The 26,239-nt window shown below is 39.4% G+C and overlaps 1 protein-coding gene across 1 annotated transcript in view; it reads right to left on the bottom strand.

The window, feature by feature from the left end:
* Positions 1–11,754: 11,754 nt before the first annotated feature.
* The window catches only part of PRTG (protogenin), a gene marked incomplete at its 5' end in the record, with an annotated part of 76,199 nt that continues 61,714 nt past the window's right edge, over positions 11,755–26,239 (bottom strand). Inside the window, 9 exons of the mRNA XM_018069501.2 lie at positions 11,755–12,280; positions 13,375–13,479; positions 14,466–14,631; positions 15,591–15,711; positions 16,287–16,469; positions 19,981–20,151; positions 20,926–21,053; positions 22,704–22,890; positions 23,421–23,516. Coding sequence (XP_017924990.2) covers positions 11,894–12,280; positions 13,375–13,479; positions 14,466–14,631; positions 15,591–15,711; positions 16,287–16,469; positions 19,981–20,151; positions 20,926–21,053; positions 22,704–22,890; positions 23,421–23,516 — 1,544 coding nt within the window. The remainder of the gene's footprint in view (positions 12,281–13,374; positions 13,480–14,465; positions 14,632–15,590; positions 15,712–16,286; positions 16,470–19,980; positions 20,152–20,925; positions 21,054–22,703; positions 22,891–23,420; positions 23,517–26,239) is intronic.

Raw genomic sequence — 26,239 nt, forward strand, 5'->3', positions numbered from 1 at the left:
GCCTGAGGGGACGACACAACCCACTGGGCCCGCCTGGTGCCCTCGCAGTGTTGGTGAACCCTTGAAAAACACACAGTGACTGGTAAAGCGCTGACGGTGTCACTGCAATTTTGAGGAAGCACATTCTGCCAAGGTTTTCCGTCTTCTGAAGTGGCTGCATTTCAGAGTTGTTACGTACGGAGTTCTTGATCTAGATCAAAACTGTTAATCAACTGTATTAAAAATACCTTTGAATAAGGATTTATCGTCCCTTAGCTAGGATAAAAATGCCCAGCTGTGCAGGGTGGGGTTTGCTCACATGTCTGACTTCACAATTCCCAGCAGTGCTATTTATTTATATACCTTCTTGTTAGGTACTTTTCCAGTACTTGGAACACTTGCTGAAGGGTGAAGTGATGTTTGTGTACAGGTTAAGATATTGGTACCACTATGTTTTTACTTTTACATGTCTAACTAAATAAAGTGGAGAAAGTAATTCAATTTATGTCGATTTCAGTGCTTCCCTAGACACCACTTTTATTTGTCCACAGTCTCTCACTTTGCAGCGATCCCAGAACACGTGTACCTCAAAGTACAGCATACTGCCAGTGTCCTCATGGGATCTCCTGCTTAATTTTGTGTAATCTTACTGAAGAGAAGTATAGCCTGTTATTAGCAGGGTGGGTGTGAGCTCATCTATATTTGGAGAGAGATGTGCCGTATCTGCAAAGAGATTTGCATTTTCTGTGCCGGAGCTTGCTGCAGGCCTGGCTGATTCTCCCAGGGCTGCTCGAGCTCTGTGCACGGCTGCCGTGTAATGGCATGTAGACTGTAATTATGGATGCGCAGATTGATGTCACTGAGTCTATAAAGGTTCCTACGGGGAGATTGTCTGCATCAGAAATGGGAGCTGGGAATTCAGATTTAACCCAGTGCTCTAGTTGCAAAAAAATTATGTCTGTTTTGCTGTTCAGCCAAATTCAGCCTTAACTTGTACTCAGGTCTTTTGTGAGCAGTCTGAGAATCCTGTTGGATCAACTTTATACTTCTAAACCCTCACTGGAAATAGTTGATGCAATATCTGAAATGAACTTATTTGCTGGCTCAGGTGCCTACACCATCATCTCAAATATTCCCCAAAAGTCTGTGGAAGTTCTCCACCTGACAAGCCTCACTGCTCCTTGGAACACTGCTCCTTGCTTGTCCTTAAAATTACTCCTCTTCCTCTCAAAAGCTGACATTAATTAAGAAAGCTTAGGGGTACCTAGTAGCAACCTTCCAACACCTTAATGGAAGTTACCAAGGAAAGAGAGACAAAGCTCTTAACAGAAGAGTGTGACAGAAAAATGAGACTCAATTTCAAATGAGCCTCCAACTGGCTGGGAGTGGGGGGTAGGTATTTTTCTGAGGCTAAGCCAGCTTTGGGACAAGAAACTAAAGAATTTGTATAACCTCCATTCTGGCAGGTTTTCAGGACTCAACTGGGCAAAACTCAGAAGAGCCTGGCCCAAGTTCAGTGTTAATCTTGCTTTGTGCAGGAGGCTGGACTCAAAGTCAAGACTGCCAAGGTCCTCTGAACTGTAGTGATTCTGTCATTCTGAAATAATTTTCTTCTTTTTAACAATAACCAACCACACAGAAAGCTCTTCTTCCCGGCCAGTTGTGAACAAATACTGTTGTTCAGTATTTCAGAACTCACCCTGACTGTGAAAAGGGTGGCTTTTGTGAGATAACAGTAACTTCAGCTAAGTGACTCAGACCTACAAATGTTATTAAGTACAGAAGAGCTGGTTTGATAACTTCTAGGTTCTTTTCCTTCTGAATTCAGGTTGAAAAGAAGGCTACTGAGTCTTTCTGTACAAACTACCAGAAGGCAAAGGAAGTTTTTTTACCGATCGTTGTCGTAGCATCTGAACATTCGATATTGCATTACAGTTTCAGGAGAGAAATATCAATGAAACATGGATCCACAATACAGCATTAGCACTTAAAAACAAAAACACTTACTGCATCTTCTCACATGTATCTACTGCAAATCTCAGGAGCAGAGAGTAGCAGAGCACAGAAGCCCATTTTGACAAGGTATGATTGTATGCAAATGTTCTAATGGAAAAAATATAAACACCTCAGGGGCATTTACTGATGTTTATGGAATTTAGAAAGGGAAAAAGTGAAAGATGTTTTTCTATTTGAATTTATGGGGGCCAAGATGTTGTGTCAGAGGAATAAAATTAGAAAAGCAAAAAAAAAGCAAGCATAACATCAGAAGGGAAAAAGTCAGAAACTGACTGAACTGTATAACTCTGCCACTTCCAGTGCTAGGGGAAAATACAGAAGTTTTTCTCTCATGTAAGCCAAATATGTTCTAAAATAAAGCACATAGAGCTTTACTGTCATTTATCAACTCATTGCAGGAGATTCCCTACATAGCAAGACTGAAATGGACCCCTGTGCAATGGACATGGACCTGGGAGTCCAGCAGGATCCTGCAGAAAGGCAGTGCCAAGGTATGGCATCCAGCAGCACCTGTGCAGGTTTTCTGGCATATAGACCCAAAAGTTGAGCAGCCAGTAGTCTCTCCCACCTGGACAGAAAGTGTGGAGCTGGAAAAAAGGGACACATTTAATGAAATCTGGATTGCGATCATCTTAGCTCATAAAAGTATTCCAGCATCAGTAGATTTGATTGCCCTACCTGCTATGAGGGAAAAAATACAATCATTCATTTTTCTAAAGGCTTTCTTTTCATGTCACACAACTTTAAGTGCTAACTCTACAATCTTGTACACGTCTCACAGAACTGCAGTGATAAATAGGACTGTTTATCAAGGCTGGAGGGAGAGTCTGTCAAGCCCGAGACAACAATAAAAACCTGGTTTTGTTGTTCTGCTGGAGTTACACCTCTTCCTCCACACTTGTTTTTTCTCGTCCTCCACACCTCCCTTTGTTGGTAGTAAAACTAAACATGTGCATGTTTATAAGTCACACTGAGGTGTGCTTTTCATGCCTTTTTAGTCTGGCTGGTTATGCAGCTGATACTGCTTCGGGAAAATGTGTTAACCAGGTCCCTTCTGGGTCTGTGAGACGTAGAGCATCTCTCTGCCCATCTGAGGGGTTGTAGCTGTAAGTGAAACAGTCTGAGCTCAAGTCGTGGAAGCTATTTCAGTGCAAGCTGCTCCCCTACTGGTGAACACTGCATCTGTTCTGGTGATGGAAACCAGGTCTCACCAGCCCACGTCTGTTTTGTTTCTGCTTTTAATCAACAAAAATTAAAACTGTCTAAACTCCTGCATTAGCCGTTCAGCCACAAAATATAAAATACAAAACAAAATCTAATAATTGTTTATTCATGTTTCAACTTTAATCTGAAATGAATATAAAACTGTTAGTAGGGGAAAAGTGGTTTATTAATTGGCCCATGAAAGAACATAAGATTTTTTTCTGTAGTCCATTGCATTAGTTTTCTCAGACACAAGTCTGAGAATGATCATGCCTTTGTCTAATCACAAGGCAAATCATTGGCTGATGGAACACATTTTTCTAAGCTTTGCAAGACAAGTTATTAGAGGACTGATCAAAAAATGTCTCAGAAATGTGTACAAAGGGCACTCCAGTGTCATAGCTATACTGGAACAAAATTTTTAAAGTTCGAAGCAAGCTCTTAGTTCTGAAACTGAGCAAGACTAATTGATTTTTTTTTTGAGTGCACACTTACCTTTTTCAGCTTGTAGTTAAGATAGGTATTTGCTCAGGTATTTCAGAAAAAAAGCAACTTTCATGCACTCTTGCCAACAGCACAACTTATAAAGTTAAAACCTACAATTTTCCAAAAGTTATAAATTATAAAATTATATATCAATATACAAAATTAATTAGTATCTAAACTATTACAATATGAATATGATATTGACTAGGAACTTACATTTAATTATTGTATATATATATATATATTTATATAAACACCAGAGTACAAAAGTTTTGACTTTTGAAAGAAATCCAGTGTGTGTATATATATATATGCATTAAAAAACCTCATTTGATCTTCAAGTCGCCAAGGAATGTAAAACCTTTATAATAAGTAAAAAGGAACTTTCAGTTTGCCGTGTTAACACCAATATAATAAATTTGAGAAAAGGAAAAATTTATGTTAAACAAACCTTTGTGGGCTTCTCTGAAAAATGGATAACTGTCTACTCAAAGAGGTGGTCGCCTGTTGAGCGACGAATAGTGAAATGGGGACACTCTGTGGGGAAAGGAAAGAAATGCAATTTCTTGCACTTTCTGGATTGTTTTCTTGAATCCTTTGCATTTTCCTGTTTATCATGGTCTAATGAAAAGAGAGGCAAGCATTTAATTCCTACACTGCATCACTTACAAAACCCCAAATAAAGGAAATATATTACAAACATTGTTAGAAAATCCAGTAAAAAAACTCCACTATGAAATCTCAGCATTCCGACATCCTTTAAGAGGAGCTAACAAATCCAACTTAGTTATCTCCTTTGTTTATTGTGCAACAAAACTAGGGAAGAACACAAGAACAGATCACTAAATATGCCTAAGTACACCATGACCTAGTTACATAGATGCTGCACTCCCCCATTACAATTGAGAGCAGCTTCCTTAATCCCCAGGCTAAAATTCACATGAAATCCAGGATTTCAAGAAAAGAATGTGGAACTAATTATTTAAAATACATGCACTATCTGTCCACAAACACCAAACTGGATTAAATTGCTTGACATGTATTACGTCTAATTGGGATGATTCCAAATCTGAAGTTTAGAGGCAGAAGTTTTGGGACACTATAGAGATGTTCCTACAGGGATCCTATAATTTAGTTATCTGCAACTGCAGGGCTGGGCTCTAAGTTTTGGCCCAGCTGAGCTACAGAAAAGGAACACCATCACAAACTCTTAAAACCCTGTTGAATGCTAAACCGAGCTGCAGAGTGCTCCTATTAAAAGGCTGTTTTTCAGTCAACCCAACTACAAACAGCAACCTCCTAACTTGGGGTGAGACTTCTAAAGCACGGGCTATGGCACTGCTGAGTGCCAGTGTGCTGGTCCCATCTCTGGCCAGGGCTCAAAAGCTCATCAGGGAGGTGACTTCTGAGTCTTCACAACAGCACAGGTGAACTCCTGGGTACTGATGGTGATTGCAGGCTGTGCTACAGTGGCTTCTGACATGCTGACCTGCTTCACTAATGTTATCTTACTCTGCGTAGATCACAAAGCTATAGATGCAGTATATTAAAAATGAGACTGCTTTCCTCTTTAATGTAGTTATTTTTCTGTAAAGTGTTGTAAAAGCCAGTATCAGAATTCTTCCTATTATGAACTAGAGGTTGTCTTGCTTTTGATTTGGCAGAAGAATTTTAATTGAAATACTTAGAACTCAAGCCTGGAGTTAACTTACCCTTTGAAGCTGGAAATCTTGATCTCAAGGGATTCATTCTGCCTTGACTGTGGATTTTGTGTAAAGCAAAGCCAGATTGTCTTATTTGGTAGAGACTGAGCAAGCTGTTACTGACTTTTAAATATTCAGGATCTATTCCAAAGCATGACGGTTGCTAACATGAATAATTTTTAATGGATTTTTTTTCATTATTTTACAGTCTGTGCTGTAAACTATCTTACTTCCAACTTCAATTGCATAACCTAATACAGGAAGGCTATGAGCAAGTAGTTCAGTGGGATTGTTTTAAGCTAATATGTCTGTAAACTGCAAAAAGTGAGGAGGCAGCATAGACTGAGCTGTCACTTGTCCCCTGGTGATAGATTTCAGCAAACCAGAGGTGTTAATCTCCTAGATCAGCACACCAAAATGCAAATTATTAAAAAGCTGTAGTGAGCTGTAGTGTATGCAACACTTTCCTGCTTTCATGTGGTGCAATCGCCTGGCAGTCTAGCCAGAAATCTGCTGCTTTACTCGTGAAAATCGTTTTTTCCCAGTCTATTGCCATGCAGATAAAAGGAAATTCAAACCCATTCTATTAACATGAACTCTGGGGAGTCCCCAGTCTATTTCCAAGTAAAGTAGACTCCATTGTACTGGGCGCTGATTTAAAATGTCCCATGGAGGAGTATAAAAGGAAACATTGTCTTCTATCGCACACAGAAATTCACTTTCACCCTTCTAAACTGGGGATGATTACAGTATCTAGCATCCCCTGGACCCACCTGGAATTTTGGTCAGCTTCCAGTGACATTTGAGCCATCTCTCTGGTGAAACCTTGAGGAACATGGACCACTTGGCAGCACTGCCAGAAAACCCTCTCAGCTGGTTCTCGGAGGGCAAATGGGGATTCCCACCCAAGAATGGGCAGGAGTCTCTCAGAGAGCAGTTGGCAGCCAAATGTGTATCAGCCCCCTAGGCCTTCATTGCCAGCCAAGGGAGATCCTGTGGACTAGAGATATCCATGCATGGCATCCCTTTCACTAAGGCACAGCTAGATTCTGAATTATTTGCATTTTCTGTATGCCTTAATGGTGCATTCCTATGTAAATGAGATTTAAACTATGGGATTGAAATAAAGCTTACACTCCACCTTCAGGTAGAAACAATATGATGTCTCTGTCAAATCTGAATGTGTTTACCTGGGGCTCCAGCATGCAGGTATGTGGAGAGAGAGGTTCAAATCCCATCTTCTTCGCTATGTGGGGAGGAAAAGGTGAAGCCAAAGCAGAGATCATGCATGGGTGTTCAACAGTAGTGGGACACAAGAGGTTTTAGGTGGGAATAATTCCAGGTACATAAGTGATAAATGAATACATGCTTGGGAAAGTTCTATGAATTTAAATAATAAGGCATGTGCAGTTTACTCTCTACCTCATTTTATGACTTCAAGTGCCAACATCTCCCTATCTGCCCAGCCTGAAATGAGGCATTGTAGTTACAACTTCTTTGCTTTGAGCCACTCCTCAGACACACTGAAAATAAAGCATTCAGCAAGTAGCACTGTTACTAAGGAAAACTTTTATTTCAACTGTGCAATCAATCAGTATTTAGACAGCAGTTCCATAAACATTTGGCATTTAAACTTTTATTACTTTTTGGCATGACCTTGGGGTAGTATATAAACAACCCTGGAGGGGAAAAATGAACCAACACACTAGGTAACATTTACTAGGATGCTAGAAAAAGAAAAACAAATCCACATTATTAAACAAAATAGTTTTTAAAGGACATTAAAAAGTTACATTCAAATCAGGGCAAACATTAGCTTCCCTCACCCAATGGAATTCACAGAGCTGATCCCCTGAGACAAATATAAAATTAATACAATTCAGCTCCATCCTCCATTAGCCAGTCAGCCATTGCTGCCCTTAGAAGAAAATGGCACACGGAGTGAAAGGATCCAGAACACCACAATATGAGATACATACCTGGCTCCTACACTGGCAAGTCATTCACAACTTAAAAAAACAAACAAACAAACAAAACCCAACCAAAAACCAAAAGCCAAACAATCAAAAAGCAACATTTGTATAAGTCAGTTTTTCATATACAGTCAGTCTTCACTGAAAACACACCAGGCAGGTGCAATGTGGGTATATGCAATCATGAAAACCAGAAAACTTAATTCGAAGGAGCCCAACTCGCAGTGGAACCAGAGGGCCCAACACAACAAAACCTTAAGCCAATGGGAGTTTTAACCATTTAAGAATTCTGTCCTTCTAAAATAATAATACAGTGGAGATTTAAAAAACAAACAAACAAAAAGCTTATTTTGTCTGTCCCGACTATACAAACTGAAATACAAATTAATTCTCCCATTGGCTTCAAAAGAAACAGGATGATGGCCCTTATTTGAATAAAGCAAACAAGATGAAGCTCATAGTCTAAAACATGGGACTAAACCCAGAGAATGAACTATAAGAATAATTAAAACCAGGCAAAGCAATCTCTTGATACCCTTTTCTGTTAAAAATCTCATCAGTTATACAGAAAATGCAGAGCTAATATAGGAAATTACTGAAAGTGATATGTAGATTTTTTAGTTTTCTCTTACAAAAGCAGAACTATTACAAAAATAATCAACTGATATGCCCTGTTCTACACAGCATACACATTCTCAATTTTCTTAGATAATTCCTGAAAAATGAGAATCTTTTTTATTTGTTAAATATGAAGAAAGTACACAAGTGTCACTGTGGGCAGATTGAGTACTTAGTTTTGGATCCAGGTTCTGCAGAACAGGCATTGCTGTTGCAGCTGAAGGGCAGAGTGCTCACTTAGAAACATGATTAGCATGGTAAGTCAGCTTTCAAGGTTTCCTCTAAGTTTTTATACTTTTCAAGTCACATGATTTTTGCTCTTTTTTTTAAAACACAAGGATTGCATATACACTCATTACACCAGCTATGGCTCCTTAGTTCTCAGTACAGTTAAACAAAATCAATTCTCATAGTGTAACACTAAATTCCACATTTATGTTCATCTTTCAGAACATATTTAGAAAAATTCATAATTAAGAAATTATTTTTTTTCTCCAGGATCCAGTTTCTACAGACATAACCAAGAAAAAAAAAAAAACCTGGAAAACCTGAAACCAGTCTGCCTGCTGTGTTCTGCCAGCTCCTTCTAGGCAAATGGAATGAAGACGTTTACATATAAAAAATTCCTTTCCTTAGACAGCCACAGGTACAAATTTTTAAGAAAATTATTATCTGTAATGTCATATTCATAATTACCTGTATTGGCTTCAAGAATGTGAAGCATTTAAACTCTGAGCCCACTTCTGCACTGTTACAATCGTGAAGGATTGATTCTGCTATTGAGATCAATAAATAAAGTATCGATTTCTACACAATTTTTCTGGAGATTCCTTTGCTTACCTTGTTGGAGTTTTCAATTGTAAGACAAATTTTCTACCACAAAACCTTGTGATATATTACTGCTAGGCTATAAATTTTGAGGAGAGGACATTTTCTGTTCTGTAGCAATCACAACTGTGCCAAAGGGAAGCACATGAATGTAGACTGGGTTCTGGAGAAGTGTATTATATTTGGTTAACATAAAAGTAAAGAAAAAGACAGAATAATTAATGCCTAACTAAGCTTGCCTATATGCTGAGGTAACCTTAAATATCTTTGGTTTTCTTTATTTGCTGATAAGAAGTACCTTGATAAAACATTAAGTGATCAATAGAGTTCTGGTCTCTAATACACTGAGTATTTTCAACTCTTTGGCTTATTAAACTTAGAGCATCTATAGAAGATTGACAGATTTTATATGAAGTCTTTTTCACTCAAATCATCCATAGGTTAAACTGCAAAGTGGATTTATAATATTTACCTGTAATGAAGGTTATAAAATTACATCTGATTACCAGTACTTACAGCAAACAAGTCTTTGGAGAAGCAGTTACCATCTGCATATCAGCTCTTTCTGAATGAGACTAACAAAAGAGGCTACTCTGAAAGATGAAGTGTGAAACTTCATGCTACAGTTACACATTCTTACTCTAATTTTGATTAATTCACACTTTTCCTAACTAGAAAGAGTACTCTGCTGTACACTAAACATTCTGCCTGACAAGACCAAAAATAAATCTTTGGTGAAAAGGTTTTCTTTTTCTTCAGCAAGTAGATAAAAAACTGTTCAAAAATATTTTTCTTAATACTGTATTGTTAATCAACTACATGCTGGAGAAAAAAATTACACTTGGAATTCTTTGGAGGTATCTGCTGGTATTATAACTTTCTTTAAAGGCTCTTGTAACAACAAGGTAGTTAAAATTGTAGAAGCATACAATTCATCTATGCAATTGGCTACTACAATCAAGAAGCCCTATTGGTTTTTGTTAGTAACTACTTATACAATAAAATGTATTCAGCTCTTCAAACCTATAATTTTTTACCTAGTTTAATTATTTTTGGACAATATGTGGCTTCCTTCTCTTCTACAGAAAAGTCTTTGGTACAAGATTATTTTTAAAGCATTTGAATCAACGCTGTTATGGAAGGTGAATGTGAACTAGCAAACAGTTCTAAACAGAACTCCAGCAACCAGAGCCAGATTCCTCAGCACAAACCAACCAGAAGAGTAGGGCTTACCAACAACTTCTCACCTCCTACTGATACATGAGGAACAACACAAGCCAGCCTGGCCCACCTGGAGAGTGACATCTCAGCCCCAGTAAAGTCAATGGAGTTCTGACAGACTTAAATAGAGCCAGGAGTTCCTATGGTTGATTTCTCACCACATTACATTTTAAACATTTTCTTTGAGTAAAAACATATGCCTAATTTTTTTCCTTTCCTTTTCTTTATTTCTTTTTTTTCTTTTTTTTTTTCTTTTTTCTATGTTTAAGTAAAACAGGGAAAGAGGAGGAGTGAGAAGAAGACTGGATATAGATACAGGCAAGTTTCTAACATTGGATGATTCCAGCCCCCTCCCTGTCTCTCGCTCTCTCCTATTAAAAAACAAAACGATACCCTGTCAGTTTGCTCCACGTTTCTGTGAGGCAGCTTAAAAGTAACAAACTGTTCCCTGAGTACAGGAAAAAACAACATCAACAAAACCCAAAAAACACTAGAATAATTTTTAAAGGAGGTAGTATAAAACAGGAATTGCATGGGTTTGAGGCAGTAGCAGTACTCACCTCTTTAAACAGACTCTTCAACTAAAGCTCTGGCTTTATTATTTCTCATGGTAGCCTACTAAGAGTTTTAGATTGGCATGTGGTAAACTCCCTGAGCTAAAATTCCTGGCTAATAGCACACTAGGTGAAGGCAAGGAGCAGGGTTGCATTCTAACAACAGCTCTGAGACATTACAATGCTAGCAGTGCGTATCAGCACTCAAATCTGGGTAAAAATGAACTATAAACTCATGATACAGTTTACTTTAAAAAATCTAAGAAGGATTTAAGGCATCTTTCTGTACTCCAAAGCAACTTTATGAATACTAAAAAGGCATAAGGCAAATCAGTAATTTCATAATATATAATGCAAGGCACCATTGCTAAGAAGTACTGCGATACTGGAATACTCAGCATTATTATCTCTTCCATGACTCTCAGGCAAAGCCACACTGTTTGTAAATGCTGAGTACTTCTTCATTTTGCCATGCTTTTTAGCCTTAACTGTGAATAAAGGGGCAACATTTGTCACACTGTGGGGAATCCACCATGTCCCAGAGCCCTAAGGATATAGCAAACATCCTGTCAGCAGTTGCTGGCACAGGTTTCTGGGGGAAAGGCACTGTCCTAGGCTTACTGGGGTTATAAGAAATCAAGAGGTACAAAAGATTTCATGTGGCTCTACATGTGGAAGCTCCAGTTTTCCCAGTTTTTAACATACTCTGTGTCAACCACGTGAAATCCTAACTTTTTATACTCTGAGGTTTCCTTCTTTTCAAAGACAGAGCTTCAGCTAAACAATCTTGTTCACCAACCTATACAACTCCCCGATCGCTGAGCACATACATATGCACGCACACATACACACACACATTCTACACACAACTGGGGGGGGAAAAACCAAACCAAACCCAAAAAACTCAAAATAAAACAACACTACTAGGAAGTATCATCAGTTCCATAGCTGAGACCAACTAGAACACAAATGAGGTAAAGCAGTCGTCATTCAGAGTTCACCTCTCGGCAAACTGAGGTAGATAGTCAGCAAAAGGGCCAACAGCCTTCCCTTTGCTCCAGTGACATATTTTTAACTTTAGTCACAAATCTTCACTCCTTTCACATTTTTTGACCACTGAACATTCAAAATGAGTGAGTTTAAAAAAAAACCAAATCAAAATAAAGCAAAAAAAAAACAAACAAAAACATTCAACAGAAATATGGATCACCTGCTAGGTTAGTCAGGCTTTCCACAATAAAACTTTGGCTCCCTGTTCATTGTCCTTCGAACAGACATACACTGTCAGAATGTCTGGCGTGGCCCCAGGATGTCAGTTTTGCACTGCAGGGTGGATCTGAGGAGGTGAGGTAGGAGTCTGGTCAGCAGCAAACAGCAGGGGAGACTCTGTGCAGTCACTGATGGTCGGGCTCATGGCGTTCGTACCCAAGTCACTGCTCACAAAAGGACTGGTGGTGGGAGGGGTGGCACTGGTCACAGAGGAGAGGTGTATCTCATCGTTGGATTCATGAGAAAACCTTCCCGAGTCGCCGGTCTCGTGGCTTCCCTCGCTGTTGGCCGAGTGCTCCGTGTCAGCAGCAATACTGAAGGGCACCTGGAAGCTGGACTGCTGGCCTGGAGAGCTGGGGGAGTCCTCACTGACCAGCACGGGGGGGCCTGGCTGGTACAGACACACCGCCTGCATGAACCTTCTCGGAGGCTACACAACAAGAGAGACAAAAGGGTTGTTGAACCTCTGAAAAACTGAGCCATAATTTGGATTTTTACTGCATTTCCTGCCTTCTATTCCACCAGAGAGCTCCTAACAGCACTGCTTCAGGGCTTTCCTACAAGAGTTTAAGAAGAATCAATCTCAAGTCTTGCTCATACTTTTTTCTTCCATAATAGATGAAATAATCCTTCCAGATATGCATGGGTAATCAAAAATTATTCCACTGCAGAGACCTGAACAGTGTTTTAAAACCACACTTGGTAGAGTTCTCTCCTGTCCCCTCATGCATATTCTTTAAGCATTACTCCTGGGGTGATAGCAAATATTTTTCATATAGAGGTATCAGAAATACACAGCTGCTTCTGGAAATACTTTTGAATATGAATTTACAACATGGATATCAAGATTTTCTATTTCTTAAACACACAAGAGCACAAAACAAGTTACAATGAAATAAAGAGTAGTTACATGCTCCACAGGTGTGAATTTGCATTACAATGTTCGAGGTTTGGTTGAACACTTCAGTTCTAAACTGTTATTTTTCTCAACCAAATAGCAAATGTTGATAATTGGCAACGATTTCAGCAGCCAGACAGTTCTACTCAGATTCTCAATTTCCTCAGTACTTTGGGTATATCATTTAGTTTCCCTCTTTTGTTTCTCTTCAGCAAACAGAAGTTTTGCCTGTCAGGGTAGGAGAGGATTCTCTATATTTTAATATTATTTTTATTTGCAAATATGTGTTTAATTTGTATTTATATTTATACAAAGTACACAGAAATCCTTTTGCTCACAGATAAAAGGGCAAAGACAAGAAAGTGATCAGTTAATTGTGGAGAGTTGCAGTGTCTGACAACTGTAAAGAGTTACAGTGTCTCGACAATATCTGTCAGAAAATGAAATATTCATTTCTCTCATTACTATGAGAGAGAACACCATCAACCTTAACATAACTGAAACTATCCAATTAAAACTGAGACCATCAGTTACGCTTTTCCTCAAATGGAGAACTACATATCTTCCTTTGCAAACACAGGGTCTAAGAGTAAAGATTGTGCATCTTTGCCCATTGGAGCAATTACCTCCTCAGTCTTCACCTTCTTAGTATCTTGGAAGAACAGCCACCTTTTCTTGCTGTTAGCCTTTGTCACAGGCCCATAGCTGTTAATAATCAGATCAGATCCTCCCTACAACAGAGGAATATGCAGACATTTATTTTAATAAAGTAAATTTCTAAGATATTTGAAAATATTTTTCTATTCCTACCTATTGGCTCCATACTGAAAATGAAGACAAATGAAGTCTCAGTGCTGAGTCACACTTTTTGTGGGCTGGTACTCATCTGCTTGAGACAAGTCAAGAACAGATCCACTAAATCTGGGAAGCCCACCTTCCAGACCCAACAGCTGTAATACTGCAGACACACAGCAAAATATTCCAGCTGCTGCTCTTGCTCTACTACTTTGGATGTTAACCATTCGCATTTAGAGCGTCTGTGCCTGTACTGGGGTCTGTTTCCATTCCCCAGCTCTTGCACATATCCTCAGGGAGCAGCCCCATTCAAGTTTGCAGTGTGAACAGAACAAGCTTTAATTCACTACATCTGCATGTGAAAGGAAGGCCACTGTGGTTTTGTCACAGTGGACTCCTGGGCTTAAGATTGTATACATTCACTGGTACATTCTGGCATCTAAACTAATTTATAGTTTGATCAAATGTGAGTTTATAAACTGTAACATTGTCTTTCCAGTAAATATGCAAGAAAAGAATACTTTCTTTAATAGCTGCTTAGTGCCACACTTGACTAAATTGTGCACAGGCACTTGCTGAGCTGGCTGCTGACAAGGACTCTCACTTATCTCCTTGGACTAACAGAGGCCACCGAGCAGCCTCGAGTCTGTGGAGCTTTTATCCTGTGATGCTGTGCCAGAGCCAAACACTGCAATCTGCAGAGTACAGTGTAAGACAAGTCTGAACCAGATCTCTAGCTGAACTTTCAGATAAGTCTTGAAAATTTGAGCCTGGATTGCCAAACCTGTGCTTGTTCTGTTAAAAACAAAACTTCCTGGGGGTTTGTAGTACACATATTTTACATTTGATAAGGACTCTGATGTTATAGGAATTAATTCTAAAGAAAGATTTCTGATTTGGGAGCAAGTAAAGCTCACAGTACCTTAGCATCGATGAAGTTGTTTCCCACTATCATTGGCAGTAAGGATTCTTCATTCTCTGCAATTCCTTCAGTATTCTTCTCCACCTCATTAGCACTGGCTAATGAGATGCTGGTATGTGACAGCTGGTCAGTGTTTTGCTGCACTGGCTTAGGAGCAGATGTTTTCCTACACAATGTTAAGCAGGAAAAAAATTGACCCACAGGAATAAAATACAAAAAAATCAAGGATAAACTTCAAAGCTACTATTAATCCAGTAATGCTGGTATACTCTCGGCATTTACATTTTGTTATATGATACTCCTAACTCACATGGAATTTAAATGTTATTGCTTGTGATAAAAATAACATCTGCTTCCAGTTAATCATACACAGTAGGCTACAAGCTTATGAGCAGACAGGAATTGTCATGATTAGTAATATTACTTGGAGGAAGTAACCACTAATGATATTAAGACCTTTCTACCATGCTACACAGAGACTGTCTCCCAGTCCATATTTTTTCCTGTATGAATGCTAAAAAGCCCTTGTTACTGAAATACACTGTTAAAGAGTTTTTAATGTATTATTTAAAGTAACTTATATTTTTTCTGATCCCAGAGTTTTGGGCAGTCACTAGGCCAGTTTATACCCTAGAGCAGCTCATGACAGACAGACAGACAGATGGTGGCTTGCACCACTGCAAAGAAACTGCATCATGGATCTGCTGTGGAAACTGCATCATGGAACTGCTTTATGTCAGAGTTCCTTTTGTCCAGCAACACCCAGGGGGGTTAAAGCCTTGCAAAACCATGTCTGGGCAGGCTGGAGGGTTAAGCAGGAAGAGCAGATGATGGACAGCAGCATGCTCATCTGACTCAAAGGGGGGTTTGCATTTGGAAACATGCCTCATACTTAGTTGTCAAAGCACCACCACTGACTCACTCTGTGGGTTCTTCCTCCTTTTCATTGGAGAAGGGGCTCAGGTAGAGTAGGAAGAGCCAACAAAGTGCTTTGTTTCCAATGCTAGTAGAAACAGGTGAAGAGACAGAGTACTTCAGAGAACTTAGCACTCTTGGAGGAGGAAGCACATCCCAAGAATGAGTGCGTCCTGAAAAAGAGCTCATTCTTCAAGAATAAAAACATACCTGGCTTTACTTCGATAAATTAAGATCAGGATGCAGATAAGGATGCAGGTCAAGGCTATGCAAACCCCAACAACAATGCCAGTCATTGATTTCTGGTCCAGATGGTAATAGTCAGAATAAGCTATATCAAAAAAGAACATAGAAAGGCTCAGTAAATAAGAAGAGCTAACCCCTGCTCCCTTGTCAAGAAATTAAAAGGGTTACAATCACAACCACAGAGACAAACGCTTCCTTCTAATGAGATTTCCAGGCCTTCTCTGTCATGCATTTTGACATTTTTGAAAATAAAACTCACAGACCAAACAGAGAAGAGTCTGGACAGTGCAGTCCTGGTGTGGGACGGGAGGAAGGGAATGCCTCTTGGGATGGACCCAGTGCTACTGGGTATCTCAAGACATAAAGGACTTAGAGGAAATGCCATAGAGGAGTGGCTGCAAAGTTGAATTCAAACCAGTTATGTATTGTCATTTGATAGACAGACTTCCAACTTCTGAGCAAGAGCATTAAACCAGCTCTGTGTTGAACTGAGATAAAAATTCCAAAATCATTTCATTTAGAACAAGAAAATGTTTCACTGTTAGGACTACCTCACATAAACCAGAATGGTTTACCCAAAACACAGTTACAAGCTAAAACAAACAGGGATCTTTTTGCTCCAATACTTGTGACAGCAGTAATTAAAACATTGCTACTGACTTGTGGAATCTCCAGAATCCAAGCGTTTGGGTCTCTGATTAGATTCCGATGTCTCCTTTGGCAGGACAGCAAATTCCACTGCATTTGAGAAGGGTCCTTCTCCCACTTCATTGGAGGCTGCTATTTTAACCAAGTAGATGTTTCCTGCTACAAGGTTTTCCAGCAAAGCCATGGTCATTGCTCCTATAAAAAGATTTGACAGACAGTTCCAGTTAAGACAAAATCTGTGGGAACAGACCAAGATTTAGACACTGGGACCTACACTTTCCTTCCAATAGCACATGCAAATCTTGTTTGAGGACTGTGATCACTTTGGTACCTTCTAACCTGGACATACAAGGAACAGAATGAACATTGGGCTTTGTCTTCTTGTCCCTTCTGTCCTTTCTCTCCATCCTGCTTGAACACAGCAGACCGTGAACTTCCAGTATAGTTCAAAACCAAGAATCAAATATTGGGTACAACACACAGCACACTAATCCTAAATCTGGCATGAGCTGCATTTCGTTGTGGTTGCATTTATGCTGTGATCAGATCTATAAGCAGATGAGCCAAGCTCATAACCAGACTCTGAGGCAGCAAAAGCAGAAAGACAGACCTCTCTCATATATGCCTCTCCTCAATCCACTGTACCATGAATGTGAATGCAAATTGTCATAACAAAAGAATTCAGGTTCACTTTATCGAATTTCAGGTGTAGTTGGTTTAATGAACAGGATAGCTTTGCAAGAGTACATTATACTGCAATTTTAAAACAAAATTAAGCCCTATTTAGACCTGCGTAGGCTTCCTTGATTACTGTGCATCTGAGCTGTGCTACTAAGAATATTACAGAAAATGCCTTTTTCACATGCTAGGGATTCAATTCCTAAGGTCCCTGAAGGCAAGAAAAGAGATTAAGAACACAAATAGGATTCACTTGCATTGTCCTTAGACAGGCAAAACTCCTATCAAACTCAATGAGAGCTTTGCCTGCCCAGGGACTGCAGACTACTGCTTACAATTCCAGTTCATTTCTAAAATGCCTGTGTTTCTTGCTACCATGGAAATATACTGCTTTTCTTTCCCTAAATAGTGGCAGTTACAGGACCAAATCTCTCTGTTGTTCTCTTTCACATATTCCATTCACTTTCTCAGACTTAAGTCAAAATTTCAACCTTTTAAATCAGTTTGAAAAGCTAGAATTTATAGTATCATGGGAGCCTATATAAAATATAAGCCTGTTTTGTTGACAGAAAAGATTATAAATTTGGCAAAAAAGGAAGCTACTTCAAAAGCTATTTCAGCTCTTCCAAAGAAAAAAACCATTAGCTGAAAGCATTTGAAGTAAAATGTGAGGTATCTGTAGCCAAAGGAGCTGTAATATTTAGCACCAGCAAGGGTGAAAGGTCACATTTCAATATTACAGGCTCTTTCCCACCAGCTCCTTTCAGATCTGCTGCATGGCTGAAGCAAGTGAGCATTTTGTACTGATTTACTACACACCAAGTGTGTAAAGGCTGTAACTTCTAATCCACTTGAAGAGAACTAGGGAGGGGGGGAAGGTGGCTGGAAGATAACTCCCATCATGAATCAGCACCAAACTGCAGTTACATTTTTTGGTTTTACCATGCCTAACACAAGCTCAGTAAATTAGAGGGGTTTGCTTTTTAAATTGGTGGCAGGGTTGATTTATTTTTTTATTTCAGGGGGATGTTTCTGGAGGTATGAGACTGGAATGGGGTCAAGATTTCACAAATCTTCTGCAGAACAGGTTTAGCATCAAGACAAAACAATGCTATATATTGCATAGGGTTAGCTGAGCTTATCAGAATAAATGCATTAAAAAACCCAAATCCTGCTTCTATCTCAAATTACCTATGAAAGTACTGTCACAGGACTATCACAGTGTTTGTCCCATTTTAACTCTACATGCTAGTTTTCTTTCACAGACTTTTCTGCCTATAATTAAGAGCATAACAGTATGTCCTAATGTCAAGATACCTGAATTCCATGCCATGCCTCAAACCCTAATATATCTGTCAAAATACAAAATTTGTGACTCTAGCATTGATGGACATAGTAATACACTGAGATTTACAGCTCTCCATTTGCTCATTCTCTCCAACTCTTTCAGTATGGGAACACATGAAAATGTTTACTGTTATTGCCATCCCCTCATCCCAAATCTCTGGTGAAATACTATGAGAGATGATGTTCAGGCATGGCTGAGCTGAAGGATATATCTGAAAGCAATTCAGCCACTCTGCTGCATGCAGCAAATACAGTGTATCATCACCAGAATGACAAGATTTATTCTTCAAATGTAAGCTCTCTGTGAATTTAAATCTGCTGGGTTTTTTACCGAGTAAAAATTAATGGTAAATTCATCCTCTAATTTGACAAGTTTACCTCACTGTTTCTTCCAACAATTAAGTGGGACACCTTTATTTATATTATTGTTTCTTTGAACAATTTTGATAGTGAAAAAACATGGTCTCAATCCTCCCCCTATAATTAGACCTGATTGGTATTTCAGAGACTAGCTATTTTTTACAAATTTTGTTGAAGATTAATAGTCATTACCCTGTCATTCTTCACAGGTGACCATTCTATTTGGGGCCAGCCTGAAAATACATTCTGCTCCAGCAAAGACAAAGCAGCACTACCACCTTTCAAAATGGCTGTTGGTCTTCTATGCTCTCCTCAGGAGCAGGACACCCACCAGCTTTGGAACAAAACAGTTCACTCTCAGTGATGATGAAGCAAATTGTCCTCCATGACAGCATACTCATCAAGGGTTTGGAATTTTCTCCACAGAAAATTTAACGCCTCACTCTCTGCTGACAACTAAGCTTTCAGCCAGGTAACAACACAGAACAACAAAATAGTAATTCTTACAGGACCATCCTCTTAAATGGGCTGCTTAAGCATATGACTTTACTCTGTAACACTGAGCTTCCCTCTCTAAGACATCATTAGAACATTATCTATTCTGAACTGCCTCTGTTTATTTTGAATATCAACCCAACAATAAGTGCTTTTTTTTCTTTTCTGGCTAAAGTAGAAATCTCTTTTTGATGCAGCTCTTCAAATCGTAGTATTATTGTCAAAAGTGCCTACAAAAATTTATTCCATCTCTCCATCTAATCACAGAGATGTGATTGCAGTTCATGTCACCATACCCGAGGTACTGCTAAATTAGCTAGCTGGGGCTCAGCAGTAGAATAGAGCCAGAGAGTTAAATTGAATTTGCAGAGCAATTTACTGGGAGTAGGGGAAAGTTCATTAAGCAAACTGAGCTAACTGGATTGGCAGCGATTGACAGAAATATATAAACCCACACAGCTACATTTATACATTTATTTCTGGAGAGCCAGGCATCAGATTTGAAAGAGCGCATTTACAAAATGAAACCATCACAATCATGGTTACAACAGAACTAAGATGGATGTAATTGGATTTACAAGACCTTCTGATTCCCACACTGAGCTCCAAAGCAGCACAGACAGCCCTTCTCCCCTCACCTTCTGAGTATGAACTGGGTTTTAATGCATTTTCCCATGGTAATTATTCTAAACTAATTAGAACTTTTATGTGAACATTTATATATTAATTTATTTCTTACTATAGTCCATGGGAGATGAAAGCAACAAAGCATATTATAAGTAGCATCATTGTTTGTTCAGTTCATAGGTTTGTGATTTCAGTTTACCTTCTCTGTGCAACACTTGCCATTCCCCAGCAATCCAAGACTTCCTGGATGCATAGAGGATAGTGTATCGTGTGACAACTGTTTCAGGACCATCAGGTGGCTTCCAGGAAACCAAAGCAGTATTATCCTCTATCAAAGTCACCTTCACTCCTACTGGAGGGCCAGATGGTGCTGTGAGAACAGTAACACAATGCTATTAGGCTAACCCAATTTACATGCAATTAAATTGCTCAGAAAGAAACTGATGTGCAGACCTAATGGCCACTGCTACATCCCAGAAACCACATACAGACAAACACATGCTGCTCCTCAGGAGACATCCTGTTCACTCTGACCTGGTCAATAGATGAGGTTCTGGAAAAGCAAATTTCATATTTTTTCCTTCAGCTCCAGAAGGAAACAGTTACTGATAAACCCCCACTGATAAACCCCCACTTCCTTACCCTGTGAACAGGTGCATCTCAAACATTGCATTGCTGAGAATATGAAACCAAAGGTTTGGATTTTCCCCTTCCAAGCTGACAGCAAAGCAAACCAGCTGCTAGAGTGGTAGATGTGTAATATTCCTACAGTTTCCAAAACTTCTGGGGCTTAAAATATGTTTCCATAATGCCTATGAATCAGCCCTACCTCTTCAATATATATTTTAAAGTTTTTATTCAAGTTAGTTCTATTCAGTAGTTGCTAATGGTGAAAGCATATCCCACTTTATATGAAAATCATTGCTGATTTAAGGTGGATTTTGAAAAAGAATTTCACAGTTCCAAACCAAAGATTTTCCTGACAGCATTTTTCTAGCTCTTACCAAGAAGAGCACTATCTGTATCTCAAAGGAAAGGATTTCTCTCTCCTACAGACAGCTGAAGATTAATAAGCAATTTTTCAAGCCATTTGGTTTACAGATCTTTCTTTTCAGAACCACATGGTCCTCTCCTGGTTCCTTACCTTCTGGGAGGGTGGTGTGGTAGACTACAGGACTCCAGGGACTGGAGAGCTGGTCCACATGCAACCGAACTGCAAATTCATACATAGTTTTTGGCTCAAGACCTTGAACTAACATATGAGTCTCTGACCTGTATAGATGAAGGAAAAAAATAAATTTAACAGTAGCAGTTGACTTGAAGATCCCAAACTTGGATGGTATCTCTTGGTCACATGAGTAGATTCTCACTGTCAGCTCAACAAAGGACAAACCAGTTCAAGTCCAGACACGTGGCCCATCTGTCCTGCCCACCTGAAGTGTACTTGTGCTAACCCTGGAGCTCTCAGGAGGGTGTTATGCCTGCTGTCAGTTGACTTGAGCTCAAGTTTTTATAAAGGTTCTTTGAACAGCTGATGCACAAGCAAGTCCAAGAATACTACTGGCTGGATCACCAGCAGGTATCCCAAACTCAGCTCTTTCCACATTTGTCCATAGGACGCTATGTTTCCAGCTGGAGTAACACAAACTGCAACCAGCATCACAGCTGACAAGGCACATGATATTGGCTCCTGGATCTGCTTCTCAGTTCACAGACAGCCACAGGCTGCATGTGCAATGTCCCCTTCCACTTATGGCCTCTATCACCTCCCACATTTAGGGGATCTCTGTGGAATATGAATGTTCCCTACTCACCTTGTAGCCGCATTTAGTAATTTATTTCTTGCAAAATTGATTATATTAATTATAATATTGCAGTTTACTATTTGTTCACAAAGTTAATTGTAGATATTTCACTTTATTTTAATTCTAGGGGCGGAGAGAAATCTTTCATATATGCCAGGGTTAATTCTGGGTGATAATACCTCAGTCAAGATTAAATCTCAATTTAAAATGGTGTTACTCTACAGATACTGCTTTATTAAATCTCATTTAGTAGTTTCATCTTCCACAGTACAAAGTCAGTCACCACTATTTGCAATGGTCTCATCCTATCACAAAAAGCAGCACTCCTTGCTATGCTCCATATTGCACACTAAGAACTTTACATGGTGATTATACTGTGTCTAATCATTAAGTCAGGAGTTCTACAGCAGGAGAAGTGTTCTTGGAAGAGAATATCTTGAATATTAGGATGGGAACTATCCTTTAAGACAGCGTATTTCTTATTTTTAGTTTTAAGGCAGCTACACACATACGGATTCCCTCAACGGGTCCCCAACACAGGCAGTCACATGGAACAAAGTCTTCTGCTCCCAGACCTTAAAACCAAGACCAGGAAGACTTTCTTCCCTGTTCTGCCATTCTGTGGCTCAGGCACTGCTTCTCTGAAAAGCAAGCAATCCTACTCAGCTTTCCCCTGGCAGGGTCCCACACCCTCAGGAACATGGCATTCCCACAATAAAATGCTCAGTCCCTCAAAAATTCTCATTTCCAGACACTGGACTAAGTCCCACCTTTACCCAGACAAGCTACCCATAAAATAAGTATTCTCTCTTGTTTTCTTGAAGAACTTGAAATGGAATTCAACCTAGACAGCTAAAAAGCCATTAAAAAATCAAGAGCTAGCCCAATGATCCAAGGTAAGGATCTCCAGTAGAGAATTAAGCTGTTCCATGAACATATCTTGCAAAACCCAAGAAACCGAACAAGCAGCCACAGGGCAAAACACACAGTCAGTCCTCTGTGGGAGATAAAAGTTGTTACAGGTAAAAGACAGCTAAAAGAGGGCAGGAAGAGTAGAACCTGAGTGGGAAGGATGTGGAATTGGCAAACCAAGGCTCACCAGGAGCGCTGCACTTACGTTTGGAGGTAGAGCACCAGGGACGCGTTCTGCAGCCCCACGGGGTTGCAGCGCACTGTGTAGTTGATGAGCTGTGCAGATGTGAAGGCAGGTTTCCCCCAGTGGAGGTAGATGGAAGATGAAGTGTTTGCTTTGGCATAGAGGTGGTGAGGAGGCGGGGGAGGTGGCACCATGCGATCACGGACAGCTGTTTGAAACAAAGAAGGAGCAGGAATTATTTACTGGGTAATGTTAAGAGGTCTGAGCCCACAGTTTAGGTTCAAATCTGCCCTTACCCAGCACTACCTGGTATTCAGACACAGGAGTCTGGTTCAAGCTATTAAAGATCCCTGCTAACCCAACACATGTCACCTATTATTTGGGCAGTCCCACTTGTTTAGTCAAAAACAAAGTCAAAACTATCAACAGAGACGAGAGACAGAGAGAAGACATAAATATCTCATAGGATACATGATAGTCACTGTCAGATGATGCAGACAGTCCAACAGAGGAGGGAAATGTGCTTGGCCTATCTTGTTTCTTCAACTGCACTTCACAAACACAGGAAACTATCTCTATTGCAGGGTGACTAGGATAGTATTTGTCACAGATATGATCTTTCTGGTTCTCTATTTTACACTGAATTAATTGATTATTTATAGGTTAAAAACACAGAGCTGCTGGGACCTTGAAACAGCTCAGCTCTTAATAAATTCTTCATGCATCTACAACACTTACAGACACATCCAGGAGTGCTGACTGTTTGGTCTGCCTGATAACCTTCTTCCATACTGTTGTATGCCAACAGCCTTACATGATACTTTCTTCTAGGATCTGCACAAAAAGAAAAGGAATAATTAGCCTCCGGAAGAAGGAGGGGAAAAAAAAAGGTTTTCAGACTTCTACAGATAGTGAAACAAGTGATTCTCCTGCAAGTTTGTTTCAAAACTTATCTGCTACAATCAGTGGACTGATGGACGGGCTGGATGCCTGGAAGCCTGTCTTTTCTCCAGCCCTGTGAATTCCCCTGCATCTTTGCCCAGACTTCCAATAGCCTAAACAGTAATCAGTAGGAGTAGGATAAGTATCACATTTCTATCTGTAACAAAGTCACACCTTCACAGCTACAGAGCTAGATTTAATAGTATGATTCAGCATATTGAAGTTCTTTCAGTCTTTTATTAAAGATTTGTTAAAACAAACAGCAGGAGGTCCATAGAAACCAACATTTGTTTCCAGATAAGCAGGATGTAATAAAGCAGGGCAATCAAAGCAAAGGCAAGAAGACAGGACTCAGCAAAGAAATGGGAAATGTTTTGGTTCCAGGCTTTGAGAGGAGATAAACTTGAAAAAAAACAGGGATTGCTAATAATGCTTTGACTAGCAAATTCTGCCTCCATATGTTTCTTGAAAGCTGGTTCTGGCATTCTTGGAAGGTCACTGTTCCCTGCTTAAAGGACCTCCCCATTTCCCTTTCTCTGGCCACGTCTTTGGGTAGCCACATTGCAGTTTGCTGCTTCTCTTGGTTCTGTTAATGATACACTGGCCTTGATCCAAGTGGAAAATTGCTACAGAGCAATGAGTTAGAAAGGGGTCTGGAGCTTTCTGTAAGTGGAGATGTAGTGTGGGGTACAACAGGTGGCTCGGAGTGCAGACCAGCAGGATGGCTGCTCTGCAAACTGCTCCCTCACAAGCGTGTTTGCAACCAATCCCTTCCATACAACCACGATCTGCGAGAGGGCAGCGTTTGCTACGAGCTAATATGAGCTCTTTGGGGTTGAGCTAAACTTCACCCCAGCACTGACACAGCTATCAGGACATTCTCCTCTTCTATTGACATGGACCTATTTCTTTCTATTAAGACTTTCAGAAGGTTCAGACATTATATAAGTGTGCTGATCTTTTTTATTTCTTTTTTCCTTGCCCTAAATTACCACAGTATTAACCCTTCTCAAAATAAGCTCTTCTTGTTCTCATTTTCGCTGAGATTTGACATGGTCTCTCATGAAATAAACAGGAACACAAATCCTCGACATTTCTTCACCAAGAATAGGACTCTTGTTTCCATCAGATCAGTGGCTCCCTCTGCAGTCACTGCACCAGCAATACCATCTGAACAGCTCCATCTGATGTTTCTGTAAAGGTGGCAGAGTAGTTTCCTAATAATGCCTTTTCTAAAATCTTTTTATTCTGAATTAGAAAATCTTTTTCTTATTAGTTACCCACATCAGCTATAAATGAGATATCACTAGGTAGAGTTTACATTTCTATCTGTGTTTATTTTTTAAAGATTATTTTACCAAAATCTATATATAGCTGTAAAAAAGGGAAGTCTTAAATTTGGATTGAAGTATTTCTCTGAGGTATTTGACACTAATGGTAGAATAGCCAAGAGGAGTCCATTCCTATTTTTTGAATAGATTTTAACATCACAAGCAGAAAATGTAAATAACAAAATATTTTTAAAAAAGTGTTTTTAAAACTAGATTAAAATTTTCATTTGCTTTGAAGTTTTTTTCACTTTACAATAGCACTTTAACATCAGTTGTTCCTTGACCACAAATTACAAGCAGAGAAAAGAAGGAGATGGACACAAACACAGAGAATAATCAAATGTCACAAAAGAAAATATGGAATTTCAATATTCAAAATTCAGAAAGATTGTAAGATGTTATATGTAAATAATTGTAATCTCTTAAAAATTTTCAAAAAATAAAGATGCATTTATAAACACTGAGCCCAACTAAAAGGATAAATGTTAAAAATATTTCAAAAGTCCCAAGTGATTTGAATACACAAAAATTATGTTACAGTGACTTGCTTAGGAATATTACAAGTGCATCTCAGAAAAGCAGAAATATATATATTCCCAGGCCTCTTAATCTGTTAATATATTAGTGTGCAACTGAAATATTCAAAAACAAAGCCAGAATTTAAAAGAAGAAGTAATTGAGACACCTTTAACATCTCACTGGGATTATGCTTTGGGAGTTTGTTATTAAAAAAAGACTTTTCCCAGTCACTCTTAGAAAACACTCGAGCTGGAGCACTATTCAGCAGATCCCTATTGAACAGATCCCAGGGAACCAGGAGGCTTCCAGCTGGCTGAGTGTCGCTGCCTCTCCCTCCCTTCACAAGTTGCCCGGCACGGCCCCCCCGCTGCATTTCCGCAGGACACGGGATGACAGAGCCCACAATCCATCATCCTGCCCAGCACCTTCAAAAACCCTGAGCCCTTTGAAAGTGCTCACCCAGAACTGATCATCTTCACTGGGAAATGAAGGATAGCTAAGGTCTAGTGCCCTGCTGAGCTGAATGAGGAGCCTCTGAGGTCTGTTTATCCTCACTGCATTTTTTTTTTTAACTGAATTCCTCATTAACACTTGATTGAGGAGAAAAGGAAGAATAATGGGATGTGGAAGAAAGGCAAAAAAAATCTAACTCCCACAAAAAAAATTCAAATGTATTTGAGAAAAATATGTTTTTAAAATCTTACTTTTAAGTATCCTTAACACTTGACATGTAGAAGCAGCACAATGTTGAATACCATTCCTGTC

The sequence above is a fragment of the Manacus vitellinus genome, unplaced genomic scaffold, assembly GCF_001715985.3.
Source record: "Manacus vitellinus isolate BGI_N305 unplaced genomic scaffold, ASM171598v3 scaffold_16_pilon, whole genome shotgun sequence".
NCBI classification, from domain to species: domain Eukaryota; kingdom Metazoa; phylum Chordata; class Aves; order Passeriformes; family Pipridae; genus Manacus; species Manacus vitellinus.